This window comes from Anolis sagrei, chromosome X (assembly GCF_037176765.1).
Source record: "Anolis sagrei isolate rAnoSag1 chromosome X, rAnoSag1.mat, whole genome shotgun sequence".
NCBI lineage: Eukaryota > Metazoa > Chordata > Lepidosauria > Squamata > Dactyloidae > Anolis > Anolis sagrei.
The window spans coordinates 20,282,027-20,304,379 of NC_090034.1; the positions used below are offsets into that span (position 1 = coordinate 20,282,027).

At 44.1% G+C, this 22,353-nt stretch overlaps 1 protein-coding gene across 1 annotated transcript; it reads left to right on the forward strand.

Moving 5' to 3' along the window:
• The first annotated feature begins 15,982 nt into the window (after positions 1 to 15,982).
• On the forward strand, positions 15,983 to 21,397 carry SSTR5 (somatostatin receptor 5). The gene is made up of 2 exons (XM_060784412.2): positions 15,983 to 16,074; positions 20,022 to 21,397. The coding sequence occupies exon 2, from the start codon at positions 20,074 to 20,076 to the stop codon at positions 21,175 to 21,177; it is 1,104 nt and encodes a 367-aa protein (XP_060640395.2). The 5' UTR covers positions 15,983 to 16,074; positions 20,022 to 20,073; the 3' UTR covers positions 21,178 to 21,397.
• Positions 21,398 to 22,353: the final 956 nt, after the last annotated feature.

Below are 22,353 nucleotides of genomic sequence, written 5' to 3' on the forward strand. Positions count from 1 at the left end.
AGGAGGCTGTTCAGGTCCTGAACTTGGCCGCTGTATCGGACAAGCTTGGCTGCTGTATCAGACTGGATGAGGGCTAACAAATTGAAACTGAATCCAGACAAGACAGAGGCACTCCTGGTCAGTTGAAAGGCCGAACAGGGCATACGGTTACAGCCTGTGTTAGGCGGGGTTACACTCCCCCTGAAGACGCAGGTTCGCAGCTTGGGTGTGATCCTGGATTCATCGCTGAGCCTGGAACCCCAGGTTTCGGTGGTGACCAGGGGAGCATTTGCACAACTAAAACTTGTGAGCCAGCTGCGCCCGTACCTTGGGAAGTCTGACTTGGCCACGGTAGTCCACGCTCTGGTTACATCCCGCATAGATTACTGCAATGCGCTCTACGTGGGGTTGCCTTTGAAGATGGCCTGGAAGATTCAAATGGTCCAGCATGCAGCAGCCAGGTTGCTAACAGGAGCGGCACTCAGGGAGCACACAACTCCTCTGCTGCACCAGCTCCACTGGCTGCCAGTTTGCTACCGGGCTCAATTCAAAGTGCTGGCTTTAGCCTATAAAGCCCTAAACTGTTCCGGCCCAGCCTACCTATCCGAACACATCTCTTCCTACAAACCCTCCAGGAAGTTAAAATCATCTGAGGAGGTCCTGCTCTCGAACCCCGCCTGTTTCGCAAGCACGCTTGGCAGGAACGAGAGACAGGGCCTTCTCTGTGGTGGCCCCTCGGCTGTGGAACTCCCTGCCTAGGGATATTAGATCAGCCCCCTCCCTCCTGACCTTTCGTAAGAGAGTGAAAACCTGGCTCTTCGAGCAGGCATTCGGAACCCCGGAATAGTCAAGCTTGAGATGGAGAATGACCCAGGAACGACCAAGATGATGAAACGGATGAGGATTGGAATGAGAGGATATAGCTCTTTTTAAATTGTTTTTTTTTTTTGTCTAAATGCACTTAATTATTTTTGCTGTTGTATTGTATTGATGGCATCGAATTGTGCCGATATGTAGACCGCCCTGAGTCGCCTGCGGGCTGATATGGGCGGGATATAAGTGATGTAAATAAAAATAATAAATAAATAAATCCCAGAAACTACAACTCCCAAATGTCAAGGTCTATTTTCCCCAAACTCCACCAGAGTTTACATTTGGGCATATTGAGTATTCGTGCCAAGTTTGGTCTGGATCCATCATTGTTTGAGTACACAGTGCTCGCTGGATATAGGTGAACTACAACTCCAAAACTCAAGGTCAATGCCCACCAAACCCTTCCCATATTTTCTGTTGGTCATGGGAGTTCTGTGTGCCAAGATTGGTTCAGTTTCATCGTTGGTGGAGTTCAGATTGTACTTTGATTGTAGGTGAACTATAAATCTCAGCAACTACAACTCCCAAATGACAAAATCAACCCCCCCCCCCTCCAACCCGGGTATTTGTGCTAAATTTGGTCCAGTGAATGAAAATACATCCTACATATCAGATATTTACATTACGAATCATAACAGTAGCAATATTTCAGTTATGATTTAGCAATGAAAGAAAGTTTATGGTTGGGTGTTCACCATTACATGAAGAACTGTATTAAGGGGTCACAGCAGTAGGAGGGTTGAGAAACACTGCTGTAGACCTTACAAACCCTACAACTCCCAGAATTCTGTAGCATTGACGTTTGGCAATCAAAAGCGTATCACACTGCATTCAGTCTACTCTACACTGTATTGGCTAATGTTTATGAGCTTCTTTTCAAGGAGAATCATGCAGAGCCTGGTATTAACAAGGTGTAAGTGCCTGAAATAAACGTGTGGGGTTTTTTATGGTAAGAAAGGCATAAAGCAAGTATATGTCAAAATGGTGCATCGAGTGGAATGAATTTACTTCCTTGCTACACAAAGTAACAATCCTATGTGACTTGTAAGCATTAAAGAGGGTTTAAAGGTATGTTAACAGGGGTTTTTTTTCTCAGGCTTTGTGCCGTCCTCTGAGCAACTCAAGACTTGGAGTGCTTTTTTAAAGTAATAAATAGTGACAAAAATATATTCTACTTGAGATTTGGTTTGAATTTAAAAGAGCTGTTAAAGTAAGGTAAAGGTTTCCGCTGACATTAAGTCTAGTCGTGTCTGACTCTGGGGTGTTGCTGCTCATCTCCATTTCTAAGCCTAAGAGCCAGCATTGTCCGTAGACACCTCCAAGGTCATGTGGCCAGCATGACTGCATGGAGCGCCATTACCGTCCCACAGAGGTGGTGCCTATTGATCCACTCACATTTGCATGTTTTCAAACTGCTAGGTTGGCAGAAGCTGGGCCTAACAATGGGAGCTCACCCCGCTCCTTGGATTCAAACCGCCAACCATTTGATCAGCAAGTTCAGCAGCTCAGCGGGTTAACCTGCTGTACCACCGGGGGCCCAATTAAGTACTGAACTATATTCTCTCAATAGACTCAGCACCTTGAATAGACCCTTAAAAGTTTGGACCAAAACCCAGAGTGGATGCCCTGTATCCCTATCATGAAAGCCATGAGTAGTCAGGATAAAACTCTTAAGGATTTCCAGCAGAACATACTAAGTACATAAAACCTATCATTGAACTATAAGTCTAGAAACCTGGGTTCATATCCCTGCTTGGCCATGGAAACCCATAGGTTGAGTCACATTCTCTCAGCCTCTGATGATTGCCATAAAGTGGAAAGGACTTGAAGGCACACAATAACAAAGAATTTATTTATTTACCATATTTATACCCTGCCTTTCTCAGCCTGTAGGGAACTCAAGGTGGCAGTGATCCAATGCCATACATACATAGTAAAATAAACATATGCATTAAAAACACTCATTAAAAACATATCCAAAGGAATTTTACCTGTTTGAGGGAAAGGTTTCTCTACCTTGGACAGATCTTTTAAAGTTCAAACTAAAACCCAGAGTCGATTCCTGTAATGCAAGTCATGCAGGGCAAGTCTATAGAAAATGCTCAAGTGGATGTAGAAGTGACACGGCAAAGCCATATGTTCCCTCAAGGACACCTAAACACATGTAATTCTGAATTTATCCTCATTCTGAGTTATAAAAAGCAATACCTTCTTATTGATTCTCATAACTCATTGATAAAGCTCTCGTTTTAGAGCCAGGGAAAATTTCTGTAAAATGCTCAACTATTGAGGCGTTTTCTATATTTATTCCCGCTTACGCTTCATCAACATGCGTGTCTCACTCTTCCCCAGCGATAATGGGCTTGGCGTAATTGGTTGCCTCTGGTGATAAAGCGCTTGTTTCGTGGCTCTGAAACAGAAAATTAAGCATTCTGGGAGGAATATGAACAATGCAGAGGCCAACATCATGTTTGCCATGGAATAATGTTCGTTAGGGAGGAATCAACCCTTCCTTCCTTCCTTCCTTCCTTCCTTCCTTCCTTGGACTGGATGATCCTTATGGTCCAATCTAGTCCTATCCTTTATTCCTTCTTTCCTTTGTTCTTTCGTTCCTTCCTTCGTTCCTTTCTTACTTCCTTGGACTATCTAGCCCTATCCCTCATTACTTCATTCCTTCATTCCTTCCTTTCTTACTTCCTTAGATTTGTAGTTTCATCTAGTTCTATCCTTCGTTCCTTCGTTCCTTCTTTCCTTCGTTCCTTCCTTTCTTACTTCCTTGGACTGAATGGTCTTTGTGGTCTCATCTAGCTATATCCTTCATTCCTTCGTTCCTTCATTCCTTTGTTCCTTCATCCCTTCCTTTATGACTTCCTTGGACTGGATGGTCCTTGTGGTCTCATCTAGCTCTATCCTTCATTCCTTTATTCCTTCATTCCTTCGTTCCTTTGTTCCTTCATCCCTTCCTTTATTACTTCCTTGGACAGGATGGTTCCTGTGGTCTCATCTAGCTCTATACTTCATTCCTTTGTTCCTTCATCCCTTCCTTTATGACTTCCTTGAACAGGATGGTCCCTGTGGTCTCATCAAGCTCTATCCTTCATTCCTTCGTTCCTTTGTTCCTTCGTCCCTTCCTTTATTACTTCCTTGGACAGGATGGTCCAGGTGGTCTCATCAAGCTTTATCCTTCATTTCTTTGTTCCTTTGTTCCTTCGTCCCTTCCTTTATGACTTCCTTGGACAGGATGGTCCCTGTGGTCTCATCTAGCTCTATCCTTCATTCCTTCGTTCCTTCGTCCCTTCCTTTATTACTTCCTTGGACTGGATGGTCCTTGTGGTCTCATCTAACTCTATTCTTCATTCCTTCATTCCTTTGTTCCTTTGTTCCTTTGTCCCTTCCTTTATTACTTCCTTGGACAGGATGGTCCCTGTGGTCTCATCAAGCTCTATCCTTCATTCCTTCATTCCTTCGTTCCTTTGTCCCTCCGTCCCTGCCTATATGACTTCCTTGGACAGGATGATCCCTGTGGTCTCATCTAGCTCTTTCCTTCATTCCTTCATTCCTTCGTTCCTTTGTCCCTTCCTTTATTACTTCCTTGGATGGGATGGTCCTTGTGGTTTCATCTAGTTCTATCCTCCTTCCGCCCCCTCATTCCCTTCCTTGGGCTGGATGGCCCTAGTGTTCTATTTCCCTCCCTCCCTTTCTTTCTTTCTTTCTTTCTTTCTTTCTTTCATTCATTCTTTCTTTGGATCCTAGAGTTGGAAAGGGGAAGAATTCATGACAGATAAAAACCTATAAAGGAATTACATTTGTTTGGAAAAAAACACACATGCCTCCCTCAATTCACTATATAACAACCAGATAATATGTTTTCTAGGTAAATGTCTTTTCTCTCTGGTATGAGATATAATTTACAATGCGGTGAACTTTCTTCTGTGACCCCTGGGTTTCGGTTCTGGTCCTGAAAGGCTTCAGCTCATTTGTTCCTCCATTGTTCAGCATTGAGGCTCTAGAAGCTGAGCCGACAGCTGCTAAAAGCACTCCCTATGTGCCAATTACCCAGTGTTTTGGTGTGTTGTCGCTCTCTCGAAAAGTCCTTATAATGGGATTGTCATGGTTGTTATCTCCACATCCCGAGCCGAGATAATATCCACATTTCCTCACTCAACAAATGGTGGCGGATGGCAGAGAGCATCACCAACCTCATTCTGGGCACAATCTCTGCTGGTTTTTCAGCATAAAATACAAAAGGGAAAAGAAGGGACGATTAAAAAAAAAGAGGGCCTCCTCCTGCAGTTGGAAATTTTGCAAGCGTTGTTATTTGCTCGCCAGTTTTAATTGCAATTGCCACGGATTGTAATTTCAGCTATGGGAATTTGGCAGGAGTCTGCAACTGAGCTTTCTTGCTCCCAAATGGCAGTTGTTGTGCTTCGTCAACTAGTTTATGTGTTTTTGTGTGTATATCTATCTATATATCTGTCTTTCTGTCTGTCTATATATACACACACAACAGTGCTGAGTTTAATGCAACATATAGATTGCATATAACTCCTGGACCTCATTTTATGTGGTCTCTGAAATCTAAATCCATTCTCCAAAGCCATCCCAAACTCCCAATATGCTTTGAAAACATACGGCGCAATTCTGGAGCAATCTTTGCCCTCAATCCAGTCAGAAACCTCCCAAACGCATGAAAGGACTTAAAATACCCCCAAAGAAGTCCAAAACCCATACTTTCCCAAATACCTCTATTTTCCTCTGCATACTTTCTCAGAATGGTGACAGCAACTGATACAAACTGCCACCATTTTGATTTGAACTGCAAAGAAAAATGGAAGCATCAAGACTAGCTTTGGAAGGGGATGGATGACCTTCAACTGGTTTGGAATGAATTAATTTATTTATCGTGTCAGGAGCAAACCAGACAGTTGTATTATATTTTAAAAAAAACAAAACACACACACACAAAGTTTGCAAATTTGACATTCTATTAAATGTCCTTTGACCAGTAGCTGGCCACTTGGAGTGCCTCTGATGTTGCTATAAGAGGTTCTCCATAGTACATGTGGCAGGGCTCAGGTTGCATTGTAGTAGGTGGTCTGTGGTTTGCTCTTCTCTGCACTCTCATGTCAAGGATTCCACTTTGTAGCCCCATTTCTTAAGGTTGGCTCTCCATCTTGTGGCGCCAGAGCGCAGTCTGTTCAGCACCTTCCAAATCACCCAGTTATCTGTGTACCCAGGGGGGAGTCTCTCATTTGATATCAACATGGATGGAGGTGCTGGGTTTTAGCCTGCCACTTTTGGACTCTCACTTGCTGAAGTGTTCCAGCGAGTGAATTAATGGATTCCAGGAATGAATTATTGAGTCACATACTCACAGCCTCACAAAATCCCTTAATAGGTTTATCTTAGGGCCATCGAAATGAGTCCGAAATGACTTGACAGCAAACAACTACAGCTGGATCACAACCAGATATCTGCCCTTGCGCTTTGCTCCTCTGCTGCTGACTATACATGCCCAGTGTGGAACACATCTCACCACTCTAAAACAGTGGATGTGGCTTTTCAGGAGGCATGTCACATTATCACAGGATGACTGCGCCCAACACCACTGGAGAAATTATACTGTTTAGCCCAGCATTTCTCAACCTGGGGGTCGGGACCCCTGGGAGGGTCATGAGGGAGTGTCAGAGGAGTCACCAAAGATCTTCAGAAAACATAGTATTTTCTGTTGGTCATGGGGGTTCTGTGTGGGAGGTTTGGCCCAATTCTATCATTGGTGGGGTTCAGAATATGCTTTGATTGTAGGTGAACTTTAAATCCCAGCAAGTACAACTCCCAAATGTCAAGGTCTATTTTCTCCAAACTCCACCAGTGTTCACATTTGGGCAGATTGAGTATTTGTGCCAAGTTTGGTTCAGATCCATCATTGTTTGAGTTCACAGTGCTCTCTGGATGTAGGTGAACTACAACTCCAAAACTCAAGGACAGTGCCCACCAAACCCTTCCCGTATTTTCTGTTGGTAGTGGGAGTTCTGTGTGCCAAGTCTGATTTAATTCCATCATTTATGCAGTTCAGAATGCTCTTTGATTGTGTTGTTCATTCGTTCAGTCATCTCCGACTCTTCGTGACCTCATGGACCAGCCCACGCCAGAGCTCCATGTCAGCCGTCACCACCCCCAGCTCCTTCAAGGTCAGTCCAGTCACTTCAAGGATGCCATCCATCCATCTTGCCCTTGGTCGGCCCCTCTTTGATTGTAGGTGAATATAAATTCCAGCAACTACAATTCCCAAATGACAAAATCAATCTGCCCCCAACCCCACTACCATTCAAATTTGGGCATATTGGGTATTTATGCCAAATTTGGTCCAGTGAATGAAAACACATCCCCTGCATATCAGATATTTACATTACAATTCATAACAGTAGCAAAATTACAGTTCTGAAGTAGAAACTAAAATAATGTTATGGTTGGGGGTCATCACAACATGAGGAACTGTATTAAGGGGTCGCAGCATTAGGAAGGTTGAGAACCACTGGTTTAGCCAGTATTGGACCACCTGACATTTGCTGGGAAATATCAGCCAATAATGAAAGGACCAAGGCAGTGACATCTCCGTCCAAACCTCTATTCAGATATCAACAAGCACACCAATGCCTTAAATCAAGAAATAGCTTTGTAAGATCTACAGGCAAAAACTTGCAGGCAAAAACGAAGAACCTCAAGCCATGGCTGATACCAAATGAAATACTCCCCCCCCGGGCACCCAGAAGACTTAGGAGGCACTGAACAAACTGTGCTCTGGCAGATGCAGAACCAACCTTAAGAAATAGGGCCATCAAGTGGAGTCCACGACAGGCGAGTGTGGAGAAGAGCAAACCACAGACCACCTATTACAATGCAGCCTGAGCCCTGCCACATGCACAATGGAGGACCTCCTTATAGCAACACCAGAGGCACTTCAAGTGGCCAGCTACTGGTCAAAGAACATCTAATATTAATGCCACATTTTTAAACTTCGTGAGTTTTTTTTAATGCATTACAGTTGTACCCTTGGTTCATTTCTGATACAATAAATAAATAAACTACCATGTGGTCAGTACAGAATTCAGAACTCCACAATGACATTATGGGGACTTGCATAACATGCTAACTCTTGGTGTGAATTCATATATTGAGATTGATGCTCCCTGACCCCAATGGGCCAAAGTCTTATTGCATGGCAAAGGCTGTCCCAGTTCATTGTAGATGCCATACCAGCATCCCTTTTGCATTTTGCTCACGTGGGTTAATAAAGCAACCATCTGCTAAGCCCAGGAACCCATTCCGCTCAGACACCTCCCCGCTAAGCGTGTTAGCAATGATCGAGGCATTCGCTCAACTCCTATTAAGCATTTATAGATGTAAATCCAATTTGGAGGCTGGAGACATCAGCCTGAGGTCCCTTTGTGCCGAATCATGTCTCGCCATCTCAACAGGAGAACATACCCAATACAGGTTTTAGTCCGAACGTTACAGGAGCTGTCGTTAGTGCTGAACCCAAAGGTATCCCAAACCCGCAGAAACAGCACTTCTTTTGTGGTGGTTCATGGATCTCTGCATCAGAAGGGAAACATATCTGCAGTGGGTTTTAGTCAGAACTTGAAGGGTCTCACAGTTTGGGATTTGTAATTTGGAGAGGCACTAGAAGGGCAGAGCAAGCTAAAGACCTTGCAAAACTACAACTCTCAGAATTCCATTGCATGGAGCCAAAGCAATGAAAGCAATGTGAAACTACATTAATTCCACAGTATAGATGCATCCTCCAATTGATGCTAAGCTGCATTAATTCTGCTGAAAGCTGTTTCCCAAAGGTTTTCGCTCCTTCTAAAACTGCCATCGTACTAACTTTGGAGCTGGCCACCATCCTGGGTCCTTTATGGATCACACTGGCACGTTTTCCTTCTGCCATCAGAGAGTTCGCACTGAAACCCGGAGCGAATGTACTGTTCCATTGACTTCCGAGTCTCCATCTCATAATGCCAGAAGGAATGTGGAGATTGGCATGTGGGCCAGGGGGAGCGACACCTGAAACCGCCTGGAGTTAATTCTGTGCACATAATTGGGCGCATTATCCCCAAAAGAGGCGATTATCATTTCATTGGCTGCCACTCCATGCCAAGGGAAGAAGACGAGAGGCTCTCATCCTCAGAGCGGAAGACGTAAACAGATCAATCATCATCAGTCGTCCCTACCATCACTGCTGCTTCTTCTTCTTAATTCACTCCCTTGAGGATTGCAACATGACACGAAGGAGGAATGGGCACTGTTGCACAAACGCCAGGTGCCACCAACAAATGACGCAGGTATATATTTCGGCACACCTATAAATATACATTCTGCATTCCTGTGCTTTAATATGCCTTCACATCACTGCCAACGTATGGCGACCTTATCACAGGACTGTGAGTGCAACGCGCAAACCATTAAACCATGCTGGCTCTTCATACAGCAAAGGTGTCACTATCTCAGCCAATCCATGGGAACAATTTTAGATTTTGGAATACACAATCTGTACTAAAAAATTAAAAAATTGGGACCTGAAATTTTTTGAGGAGAACAAAGATATTGGTTTCAAAACATCATTTCTCGTCTCCCCTGCTTCCTCTTGAAACAAAGTTTGCTTACGTTGAACCATCGGAGAGCTAAGAGTGTCACTCTCTCAGCCACAACTGGAAGACAATATTGAGTTTTGGAGCATTTTGGATTTAGGAACTCTGGAGAAGGGATGTTCAATTTGTAATTCTAAGCAAGTAAGCCAACAAATGGAATCCCTTCCATTTAAAAATCCTTCAGATGGAAAGTATTACTTTTCAGTTTGCCAGGATGTAGCTTCTCTCTTGGACTCAGTGGGAAGGGTTCTGATGCAAGGTTTGCGCCAGCTGCGTTTCTAAGGGTGCATCTACATCACAGAGTTAATGAAGTTTGATCCCACTTTGAGAGGGCATGTACATTGTGTTGGAGAATGCAAGGAATCAGTTAATGTGTGTGTGTAAAATAAGATGCATGAAGCTGATTGGTCAGGTAATGCACGTAGAGCAGGCTGAGTCTGGGACTTTTGGTTACTGTTACATTTTTGTTCAGGCTTGAACTATGCAGCTGCTGAGAAAAGCACTGAGAGAAAGAAGAGCGAGACAGAGTTTTGGAGTGTGTTCTTGCTTCATGAGCTCCTGAAGGAGTTTATCCAAATGGACAAAGAAAGACCATTTTAAATCTCTTATTAAAAAAGAAATTATGTGAGTTGATACAACTGATCACATTGTACATATGTTGTTCTGAACTGCAAAGAGTAAACTACTTGTTCTATATTGGGGGATTTTATTATGTTGTTTTATATTGTTGATTTTATTTGTTACTTTATATTTTGTTATGATGTATTTTGTTGTGTGTTTATTATGTTGTATAATTTTGTTGTATAATTTTAGGGAAGGCTGAGCGAAGGAAGATTGATGCTTTTGAGCTGTGGTGTTGGAGGAAAGTTCTGAGAGTGCCTTGGACTGAGAGAAGATCCAACCAGTCCATCCTCCAGGAAATAAAGCCCGACTGCTCACTGGAGGGAAGGATACTAGAGACAAAGTTGAAGTACTTTGGCCACATCATGAGGAGACAGCAAAGCCTGGAGAAGACAATCATGCTGGGGAAAGTGGAAGGCAAAAGGAAGAGGGGCCGACCAAGGGCAAGATGGATGGATGGCATCCTTGAAGTGACTGGACTGACCTTGAAGGAGCTGGGGGTGGTGACAGCCGACAGGGAGCTCTGGCGTGGACTGGTCCATGAGGTCACGAAGAGTCGGAGACGACTGAACAAATGAACAACAACAACAACATAATTTTGGGCCTGGCCTCATGTTAGCCGCCACAAGCCCCCTTTGGGAAGATGGTGGTGGGTTATAAATAAAGGTTGTTGTTGTTGTTGTTGTTGTTCATCTGCGTGGCATATTTTCTTTCTCTGGCAAGGCAGTATGTGGACTGATGAAATGTGAACTACACGTGGTTTATCTTACATTACGCCACACATTGTAGAATGGATGCTGTTTGACATCGCTTTTATTGCCTTGGCTCAGTGCTGTGGAATTTTAGGAGCTGTAGTTCTACAAAGTCCTTTGCCATCTCTGCCGAGGAGCATTGGTGCCCTACCAAACTACAACTCACAGGACTCCATAGACTTGAGCCATGGCGCAGAAAATGGTGTCAAGTTTCATTCGTTCCACAGTGTAGATCAGTGGGTCCCCACAGACTACCAGTGGTCCACAAGAACAAAAATATGGTCCGCAGCCTCACTGTTACTACACCATTGCAATGAGAGCGACTAGTCTTGCAAAACTCTGTTAGGGTGATGAAGCTTATTGAATATGGTTTCCTGTGGGTGAACCGATGGCAAAGACTGGATGGCATATGTTCTGTATCAGAAACTAGAGCTGATGTGATCTAGCCAATGCAGTTTTCTGAATCAGCACCCCAAATAACCAAAAAAATTCTAAAGTTGACCAAAACCCGATTTGAACCCTTTTAGTACTAATGTTAGAGTATGGTCCCTGGTCAAAAAAAGGTTGGGAAACACTGGTGTAGATGCACCTTGAAACATGGCCAAAGCGCCTGGACTATTTCATGCTAAGTGCCTCCGTTGCCATAAGTCCCATCCATCAAAGGTCTTACAGCAGAAGAGCGAGGCCCATCACTCATGCAATGACGCTAATTCTCTGTTTTCGAGAAGTAACAGCCAAGGAACCTGAAGGCAGCCAAGATTTATCTTTCTGCTGGAATCTCTCATCCTTCCAAGTTCTGCTGTTTGGGGTTTTTTTTCTTCTTCCTTGGAATCATGGAAAGCTCTGAAAAGGGAATCACAATGAAAGCACAGTAACTTGCTTTTTTGTGTGTGTACGGTTGGAACATTTTGCAGTTTGACTTGCATATCTTTATATCTGAAAAAACAGACACTTGGATTGAGGCTCATGTTGTCACTTAAAAGGTTAGTTTTGCAAGGCAGAGAATGCAAAGCTCTTAGACCAGGCAAGGGCAAACTTCGGCCCTCCGGGTGTTTTTGGCCCTTTCCTTGTCCCCCTCAGCTGCTTAAGCAGTTGTCATGTTTGTAGTTCTATTTGACTGAATATAGCTGTGTCATTTTGAAAACAATCTCAACTGGTTTGTATATTCTATATGTTACTTTTATGTAACTATACAGTTTTTCTTTTGCTTCTCTGAATTTAAATTATCTTTTCAATTTAGTTTTGCAAGCTCTGTCACAGACTTCTGAGGCCTTGCCAAACTACAAATCCCACTTTGGGTCCCATGAGGGGAAACCACTTTGGGTCCCCTAAGGGAGAAAAGCGGCTGGAGGCTCCTTCTTTGGGGGCTTTGAAACAGAGGTTTGATGGCCATCTGCCAGGGGTGATTTGAATGTGATTTTCCTGCTTCTTGGCAGAGGGTTGGACTGGATGGCCCACAAGACCTCTTCCAACTCTATGATTCCAAAAGCGGGATATAAATAAATATGTATTATTATTATTATTATTATTATTATTATTATTTGAAACACAACAAGATCACTGTACTGGCTGTTGTATTGGATCACATGTCGGACACTTCCTAAGTGTCTAGGACTGTGTGATGTATCGGCGAATAATGCGTGCAGATCCCAGAAGGGTGACCTTTTGCAGCTGGCAGATGTTAATCTTGTCAGCGCCGATTGTGTTTAAGTGCAGGCCAAGGTCTTTAGGCACTGCACCCAGTGTGCCGATCACCACTGGGACCATCGTTACTGGTTTGTGTCAGAGTCTTTGCAGTTCAATCTTTAAATCCTCATATCGTGTCAGCTTTTCCAGTTATTTCTCTTCAATCCTGCTGTCACCTGGAATTGCAACTCGGTTTTTTAAGATGATGAGGATGATGATGATGATGATGATGATGATGATGATTATTATTATTATTATTATTATTCTCCTAGCATCTACGTTGCGGAATGGATGCAATTGAGCACCAGTGGAACTGCCATGGTTCAATGCTATATGGCATCAGGGGAGTCATAGCTTTATAAAGTGTTAAGAGACCTGCCATCTCACCAAACTACAGCTCCCAGGATTCTATAGCATGGATCCAAAGCACTTTAAGTGGCATCAAACTGTATTCATTCCACAGTGTAGATAGAACTTGGGACTCACGGTTTCACTGAACAAGTATGTTTTGCAGACCTTTTAGCCTTCTCTACCAAAGAGGGCTGGTGCCTCTCCAAACTACAAATTCCAAGATCCCATAGCATGGAGTCATGGCAGTTAAAGGAGTACCAAACTGCATTCCTTCTACAATGGAGATGTACTGGTGTTTGGAAAGGAATTGACTCTGGATGTTGGGAGTTGTAGTTCACTCATGTCTTTCTAGTGCAGTGGTTCTCAACCTGTGAGTTTTGCACTACAACTCCCAGAAATCCCAGCCAGTTTACCAGCTGTTAGGATTTCTGGGAGTCGAAGGCCAAAACATCTGGGGACCCACAGGTTGAGAACCACTGTAACGGGACCATTCATAAAACCCGAAAACAAACAATGACTATTTCTAATAAATAGCATCACATGGTATCTAATCCAGGTATTGTGAGGTCCTTAAATCTAGTAAATAATAACATATAACTGGATCAGGCCACATCAATGTACACCAGATGGTCAACCAACCTGTTTTGACTCCTACAAAACATTGGGATTTGCAGTTTGGAATCGTCGTTGTGGATCTTCAGGTCATTTCCGCATGATGGCAAATAAGACACCAGTTACTGAAGATCTTTGGACTTTGGAGTTTTAAGTGCAGGGAGGAGTCCAGAGAGATTGATTTATCTGTTTTGAAAAGGTTGGAATTTGAGAGGTCGGGCTGGATGGGAGCCAATCAACTGGGAGTTGGAGTTTGGTGAGGCACCAGAGGCCTTGGACAGCAAAGGCAAAAGACCTTGCAAAACCACACAACTCTCAGGATCCCATAGCATTGAGCCATGGCCGATAAAGAGGTGTCACGCTGCATTCATCACTTCAGTTGCCATGGCTCAAGGCAGCAGCATCCTGAGAGTCGTAGTTCATGGTGGGATCCTGGGAGTTATAGTTTTCAGCAGTTTCCTGGGAACTGGATTTTGCTGTGAGTTGTAGTTTGCAGCAGGATCCTGGGAGTTGTAGTTTGTAGCAGGACACCAGGATCCTGGGAATTGTATTTTGTTGTGAGATCCTGAGAGTTGTAGTTTGCAGCACCAGATTCTGGGAATTGTAGTTTGCAGCAGGATCTTGGGAGTTGTAATTTGCGGCAGGATCCTGGGAATTATAGCCTGTAGTGGGACCCTGGGAGTTGTAGTTTGCAGTGAGATCCTGGGAGTTATTGTTTATGGTGGGAACTTGGGAGTTGTCGTTTGGGGCAGGATCCTGGAATGGCAGACTGCGGGATCCTGGGAGTTGTAGTTTGCATTGAGATCCTGAGAGTTGTCGTTTATGGAGGGTTCCTGGGTGTTTTGAAGTAGGATCCTGGGAATTGTATTTTGCGGCAGAATCCTGGGAATTGTAGTCTGTGGTGAGATCCTTCGAGTTGTAGCTTGCTGCAGGACCCTGGGAGTTTTAGTTGGCTGCAGGAGCCAGGAAACTGAAGTCTGCAGCTGGATCCTGGGAGTTATAGTTTGAGGTGAGATCATGGGAGTTGCAGTTTGAAGCAGGATCCTGGGAGTTGTAGTTTGCTGTGGAATCCTGGGAGTTGTAGTTTGAGGCATGATCCTGGGAATTGTAGTTTGCATCAAGATCCTGGGAATTGCAGTTTGTGGCAGGCTCTTGAGAGTTGTAGTTTGTGGTAGGATCCTGGGAGTTCAAGTTTACCGTGGGATGCTTGGAGTTTTAGTGGGTGGTGGGATTGTGTGAATTGTAGACTGCGACAAGGTTCTTGGGATTATAGTTTGTGATGGGATCCTAGGAGTTGGAGTTTGCAGGAGAGGAATCCTGGGGGCTGTAATTTTAGAGGGGATCCTGGAAGCTGTGGTTTGCACTCTTCGGCAAAGAAGGTTCAGGGCCTTGTAAAACTGCAAATCCCTGGATCCCATAGCATTGAGCCAGGGTAGATCAACTTGCATTCATTCTACAGCAGTGTTTCTCAACCTGGGGGTCGGGACCCCTGAGGGGGTCGCGAGGGGGTGTCAGAGGGGTCGCCAAAGACCATAAGAAAACACAGTATTTTCTGATGGTCTTGGGGATTCCATGTGGGAAGTTTGAGCCAATTCTATTGTTGGTGGAGTTCAGAATGTTCTTTAATTGTAATGAACTATAAATCCCAGCAACTACAACTCCCAAATGTCAAGGTCTATTTTCCCCGGACTCCACCAGTGTTCACATTTGGGCATATTGAGTATTCATGCCAAATTTGGTCCAGATCCACCATTGCATGAGTCCACAGTGCTCTCTGGATATAGGTGAACTACAACTCCCAAACTGAAGGTCAATGCCCATCAAACCCTTCCAATGTTTTCCATTGGTCATGGGAGCCAAGTTTGGTTCAAATCCATTGCTGGTGGAGTTCGGAATGCTCTTTGATTATAAGTGAACTATAAATCCTAGCAACTACAACTCCCAAATTACAAAATCAATCCTCGCCCAACCCCACTAGCATTCACATTTGGGTGTATTGGGTATTTGTGCCCAGTTTGGTCCAGTGAATGAAAATGCATCCTGCAGATCAGATATTTACATTATGATTTATAACAGTAGTAACATGACTGTTATGAAGTAGCAATGAAAACAATATTATGGTTGGGGGTCACCACAACATGGGGGACTGTATTAAGGGGTCACGCCATTAGGAAGGTTGAGAACCACTGTTCTACAGTGTAGAACAGGCATGGGCAAACTTGGGCCCTTTAGGTGTTTTGGACTACAACTCCCACAGCTGTTAGGAATTGTGGGAGTTGTAGTCCAAAACACTTGGAGGGCCCAAGTTTGCCCATGCCTGGTGTCGAATATGCACCCAGAGTCTTGGATTCAAAGCATGCCTTGAAGGGAGGCGCCCTTGGGTGGATAGCTCAAGCCCCGCCCCTTTCCCCAAACCCCGCCTATCTCCCCGTGGGCCCCGCCCCTTGGCCGAAGCCCCGCCCCCTTCAGGTTCCTTTCCCTCTTTCCACGCCACTCGGGCGAAGGATCGTGGAGCATCCGCGGGAGAAGAGATCGGGCTCGGTCAGCAGGTAAAGCCATTCCAGGGGCTTTTGAGTCGAATCCCCTTCCCTAAAATCCAAAGGAAAGAATCCACGCGTGGAAAGGAATCCTGCGTGGGAGGGGGAAAATGGCCCACGACTTTCGAAGGAAGCTTGCGTGCTCCTTGATTTTCTTTTTCTCTCATATGGAATTGGGGGGTTTTCAAAAGAAGAGGGGGGAAAGGGAGAAGGAAGGAAGAGAAAGGGTGTTTAGAAGCAATTTACCATTATTACTATTATTACTATTATTATTATTATAGTTTTGGAAGAAAGCTGTTTTTACACATTCTTGTTGTTGTTGTTGTTTACTTGTTTAAAAAACAATGCCCCATTTTGGAAGGGAGTTGTCTGTGTTGATAAACAATTTATTATTATTATAGCTTTGAAAGAAAGCTGTTTTTATAAGTTGTTATTGTTGTTGTTGTTTACTTATTTAAAAAAGAAACAATGCCCCCCTTTGGAAAGGATTTGTCCGTGCTGATAAGCAATTTATTATTATTATTATTATTATTATTATTATTGCTTTGAAAGAAAGCTGTTTTTACAAGTTGTTGTTGTTGTTGTTTACTTGTTTGAAAAAAGAAACAATGCCCCATTTCGGAAGGGAGTTGTCTGCGTTGACAAGCAATTATTTATTATTATTATTATTATTATTATTATTATTACCTTAGTTAGAAAACCAAGCCTGGCCAAAACCATAGAGATTTTTGGAACCTCAGACAAACACTTTATCTCTTTTGTAGACGATCCAATGGAGTTTTTCATATTTCGCAATGCAAGCTACTCAACTATTACTATTAGTAGTATTATGATGATTACTATTTGTATTTATAACCCGCCTTTTATCTCCCAAAGGAAACTCAAAAGCAGCAAAGACTTAAACATCATCACAATGTGTTATGATGGAAATTATCGGGATGCAGTTGCATTCTGCTTCTGCTTTTGGAACAATGAGCCAGAGCCAATGAGATCAATGGTTATGCTTTAAATAACAAGGGATGTATCTATACTGTCGAATTAATGCAGTTTGACAGCACTTTAATTGCTTTTTTTTTCATGTCAGGAGCAACTTGCAAGTCGCTTCTGGTGTGAGAGAATTGGCTGTCTGCAAGGTCATTGCCCAGGGGACACCTGAATGTTTTGATGTCTTACCATCCTTGTGAGAGGCTTCTCTCATGTCCCTGCTTGGGGAGCTGGAGCTGACAGAGGGAGCTCATCGCGCTCTCCCTGGATTCAAATCTGTGATCTGTTGGTCTTCAGTCCTGCCAGCACAAGGGTTTAACCCACTGTGCCACCGGGGATGCCACCTTTAACTGCCATGGCTCAGTGCTATGGAGTTCAGGCAGTTGTAGCTTGGTGAGGCACCCAAGATCTTGGGCTGAGATGGCTTAAGACTTTGGAAAACTACAACTCCCAAGCTGGTTAAAGTAGGAAATGATTACTGGTGCTGTTGTCAAAGGCTTTCATGGCTGGAATCACTGGGTTGCTGTGAGTTTTCCAGGCTGCCTGGACAAGTTCCAGAAGCATTCTCTCCTGACGTTTCACCCACATCTATGGCAGGCATTCTCATGGCAGGCATTCTCCATTTGCCTAGTTTCTGTTGGAAACTAGGCAAATGGGGTTTATATATCTGTGGAATGATGTCCAGGGTGGGAGAAAGAACTCTTGTCTGTTTGAGGCCAGTGTGAAAGTTGCAATTGGCCACCTTGATTAGCATTGAATGGCCTTTCAGCTTCAAGCTCTGGCTGCTTCCCGCCTGGGGGAATCCTTTGTTGGGAGGTGTTTGCTGGCCCTGATTGTGGTTTTCTGTTTGTTGCTCTAGGGATGCTTAAGGTATGACTTTCCTACATTGGCTTGTGGTTGGACTAGATGACATCTGGGGAGCCCTGTAAATAATATTAATAATACTTTATTTATAATGTACCATCTCAAGTTTGCTTAAACCATGCAACCCTATGCCTTGCCTGCAGCTTTTGGGCTTTTGGAGCAGGTTTCCGATTGCTCTTCAAAGCCAGTCTATAAAGGTCGGCATCTGGCCATCCTTGCAAAACAGAGGCATGAGGCGATGCATTTCTAAAATGCAACAAGCTCGTTCTCATCCTCCCTGCCTTCTCCCATTTTCCACCTATCTAATGGGACTAAGAGGGTTTTTTTGTTTGTTTTTTTTGTCTTGGGGTATATTATTTATTCATCCTGGAAGTGAGAAGGAAATAATGGTCAAACTCCAAATGTCAGTCCAAATGTGAAAGACTTTCCCTTCCAATATTATTGCAAAATAGGATATGCTACATGTGTTTGCCATTAGCAACGCAATGAAAGCGAGACCTCCAAAAGCCCTGGTTTGCAACTGCCTTACTCAGATCTTACAAACCATAGCTTCCATTAAGTCCATTTCCCTTTTATGTTTTAGTTGTGTGTCTTCAAGCCATTTTCAACTTATGACAACCCTATATTATGGGGATTCCTTGGCAAGGTTTGTTCAGAGGCTGAGAGAGTGTGACTCACCCAGTGGATTGCAGGGATTCGAACCCTGGTCTCCAGAGTTGTAGCCCTACCTTTCAATATATTAACTATGAATAGGAAAATTGAAGTATAGCAGGTATAAATAAATATAATAATAATAATAATAATACTCTGACGTTTGCCTAAGTATTATCATGGGAGATGTAGCAAACATGCCATATTCAGGGATGGTGATTTATATACCAGTGTATGTTTTCTCTTTGTCTGTGGCTTCAAGTCTGTCAATTTATGGCTTTTCTTGGGCAAGGAAGACTCAGAGGTGGTGTGGCCAATTCTTTCCTTTAAAATATTTCCTTGGATTCATTAATGGTCCTTTTCGGATTGGGGAAGGTTTTTCTTTGGGGATGCTGGGAGCAGCTGTCCAAAAAGCCACCTCTCCCATGTTCTGGATGTTGTCATCTGCAGCATTTGAGAGGGGAAAGGAACCAGGTTTGGATCTATTTATGACATGGTACTAAAAGTGCCCAACATTTCCCTTGGCAAGGAATAGAGGTTGTTTTGTCAGTGCTTTTGTCAGTGCTAAAATTTTGCTAAAAGCACCTTGGATTTCTGCTTGGTCTTCCAACCAAAAACTAATCAAGGCTGACCCTGCTTAGCCTCCAGATCAGATAAAATCTGGTACTTTTAGGGTTTTTGCTCTGAATGTGCAGAACAGAGCCTTGTTGCAATGTTTTTGATTACTTGCAAGGGCTGAGAACCTGTTGCCAAAATGACTATCCTTGTGTCTGTCCCATTGAGGTCTGGGGAGTTCCTTGAGTGGGAAAGATTCTAGTAATCCATTATCCAAAGGGGTGAATCCTATATGATTCAGCACTTTGGATGGCTCTTCTAAAACTCCAAAATTGGCCGATCCGTCCAGTTGAATGGCTTGTTTTGTTTTGCTCACACAGGAATGGCTCTGGAGAAGATGGAAAAAGAGGAATGTAAATTGATTCACACCCGTGTAACTGGCCAGATGTACTCACAGGCTTGACAGTCAGATGCATGAATGCTTTGAACTATTATTATTATTATTATTGTTATTATTATTATTATTATTATTCTTTCAAGTTGGGTGAGATTTTATGAATGAATGCATATTATACTGGCATGAAATGTAAACAAACACTCCCTTGGTTTATTCCGATCCCCATGTTGTCTCTTTTGAATGATCCCCAAACTCTGTGGCTTTGGAGAGGATCTTGTCGTTTTTCGTGCCTTCTATTTCCCTTTTTGTTAATGGCAGAAGATGACCTGGCAAAAAAGAGAACATCTGCTTAATGCGTAAGTAATTGTCGACTGGGTTTGTTGGATGCATCACAAGGCAGATGCTTAGCACATTAAAAACAGATTTCTGGATCTGGGTAAACATCTTTTGAGTAAATATATAAGCGATGCCTTAACCCACGGCTGTTTCTTTCTCTCCCTTTCTGCAGTGGGAAGATGTTTGGGAATAGTCCCTTTTGACTGTCTTGAAGCTGGAACTGGATGAAGAGCATGGATCTCTTGTATTTTCCCAGCGTCTCTCCGAATGGGGCCAACATCTCCTTTGGGGCCAACGCCACAGCGAACACAACCCTCCCCGGTTTCCCTTCTTCCGACATCCGCTCCATCTTCATCCCAATCATCTATCTCCTTGTTTGCGCCATAGGACTCAGTGGCAATGCCTTGGTCATTTATGTGGTTGTGCGTTACACCACGATGAAGACGGTGACCAACATTTACATCTTGAATTTGGCCATCGCCGACGTCCTCTTCATGCTGGGCTTGCCTTTCCTGGCAACCCAGAATGCCATCTCTTACTGGCCCTTTGGAACCTCCATGTGTCGACTAGTGACTGCATTCGATGGCATTAACCAGTTCACCAGCATCTTCTGCTTGACCGTCATGAGCCTGGACCGCTACCTCGCTGTGGTCCACCCCCTCAAGTCAACCGTATGGCGCCGCCCAAAGGTCGCCAAGCTGATCAGCCTGGCGGTCTGGACTTTCTCCTTCTTGGTGGTCCTCCCCATGATCATCTTTGCCGATGTCCAGGAGACCCTCCATACCTGCAACATGAGTTGGCCAGACCCCGTTGAGATATGGTCCGCCGTGTTCATCATCTACACCTCTGTTCTGGGATTCTTCGGACCACTGTTGGTTATCTGTCTCTGCTACCTGCTCATTGTCATCAAGGTCAAGTCATCCGGGATCCGAGTTGGGTCCACCAGGCGCCGGCGGACCGAGAGGAAAGTGACCCGGATGGTGGTCATCATCGTGGTGGTGTTCATCTTCTGCTGGCTCCCCTTCTACGTCTTGAACATTGTCAACTTGATCTTCATCTTGCCGGAGGAGCCAGTCTTGGTGGGGGTCTTCTCCTTCGTGGTGATCCTCTCCTACGCCAACAGCTGTGCCAACCCTATCCTCTATGCCTTCCTGTCTGACAACTTCAAGCAGAGTTTTCAGAAAGTCCTGTGCCTCCATGCTGACAGTGGGCTTGAAGATGGAGATCCAACCGAACAGCAGCGAGAGAAGAGCAGCCGCTTGCAGGAAGCCATGCTTTTGCAGAGAAGTGTTGAATCCAATGGACACATGCAGACCAGTAAGGTCTAGATGGGATTTGAGGCTTTCGGAGAAACTGGGTCTTGATAGAAAACTTGACAAGAACAACCTGTGATGTGAAGGAGAGCCATCAATCCTGGGACTCCATGTTCAAACGTTGACTTCTTTTCCCTTTCCCGTTAACAATAATTGTAACGCAATCATTCTTGATGGTGTGAAAAGCTTCAGAAAGATTAACCTATATGAAAAAATATATGTTGCACAGGCCGGCTATTGTGTCTTCTTTCTTAAGTTCATCCTAAACATTCAGGTCTGCAAATATAATCATGGCACAAGGCTGGCTGATGGTTGCTTCTCCTTCCTCATATGGGAGGACTCTTCGAGACGCTTCTTGCGGCTGACTCGTGACCAAGAAGCGAGTGGGGAGATGCTTCCAGGATCTGGCATTGTCCTTATGAGGAAGGAGAAGAAGCCATCAGCTCCTTGGAGCACCAGTACTGGAGCCAAGTCATGCTTTGCTGCTGGTGTTATTGGACCTGGCTTTTCAAGCTCCATCTTGGTGGCTTTTCCCTCCTATCTGAGACCAGTTGCTCCTTCTTCATCTGAACTGTCTCCCACTTCCTCCCCTTCCTTACCAGAAATGAAGACAGAAAGCATGGTTATGAATTTGAACCTGTCCCAAATGCGTAACTCATTTGCACATCCTGATGCAAAGTAGGGCCCAGTGTGCATTGGGATGCATTGCCCATTGAGACACATTGAGCCTCCCACAGCATAATGGAACATCTTGCACCAGACCCAGTTGTGCCTTTCTCTAACTCATCATGTCAGTGACATCATTCCAGTGTCATAAAGTTACCCATCACTGCCTCTGATGCCAGATTTCTTGTCCCAGACTATTTTCTGGCAGTTCCCTACACCTGCTTCAACAGTTTATTGCTCCTTCCAAATGCTCAATTTGGAGATAAATTAGATTTTTTTAAAAGTGACCTTGGCATCTTTCTGAAATACAGTTTTTAAGTTAGTGCATTAATGGGTCAGCTGAAACAGTGCTACAGCAGAAATTTGAAGTCATCCCTGTAATGTTCAGACTAAAATCCAGAACAGATTGGTCACCACATTGGCATCAAAGCCACCGAATTCCATTGTTTGGGCAATGATGACGTTGGAGACTCCTCCACCTTGCTCATGAGGCCTCTCCCATTAAAACTCTGGGTCTTTAGTGGC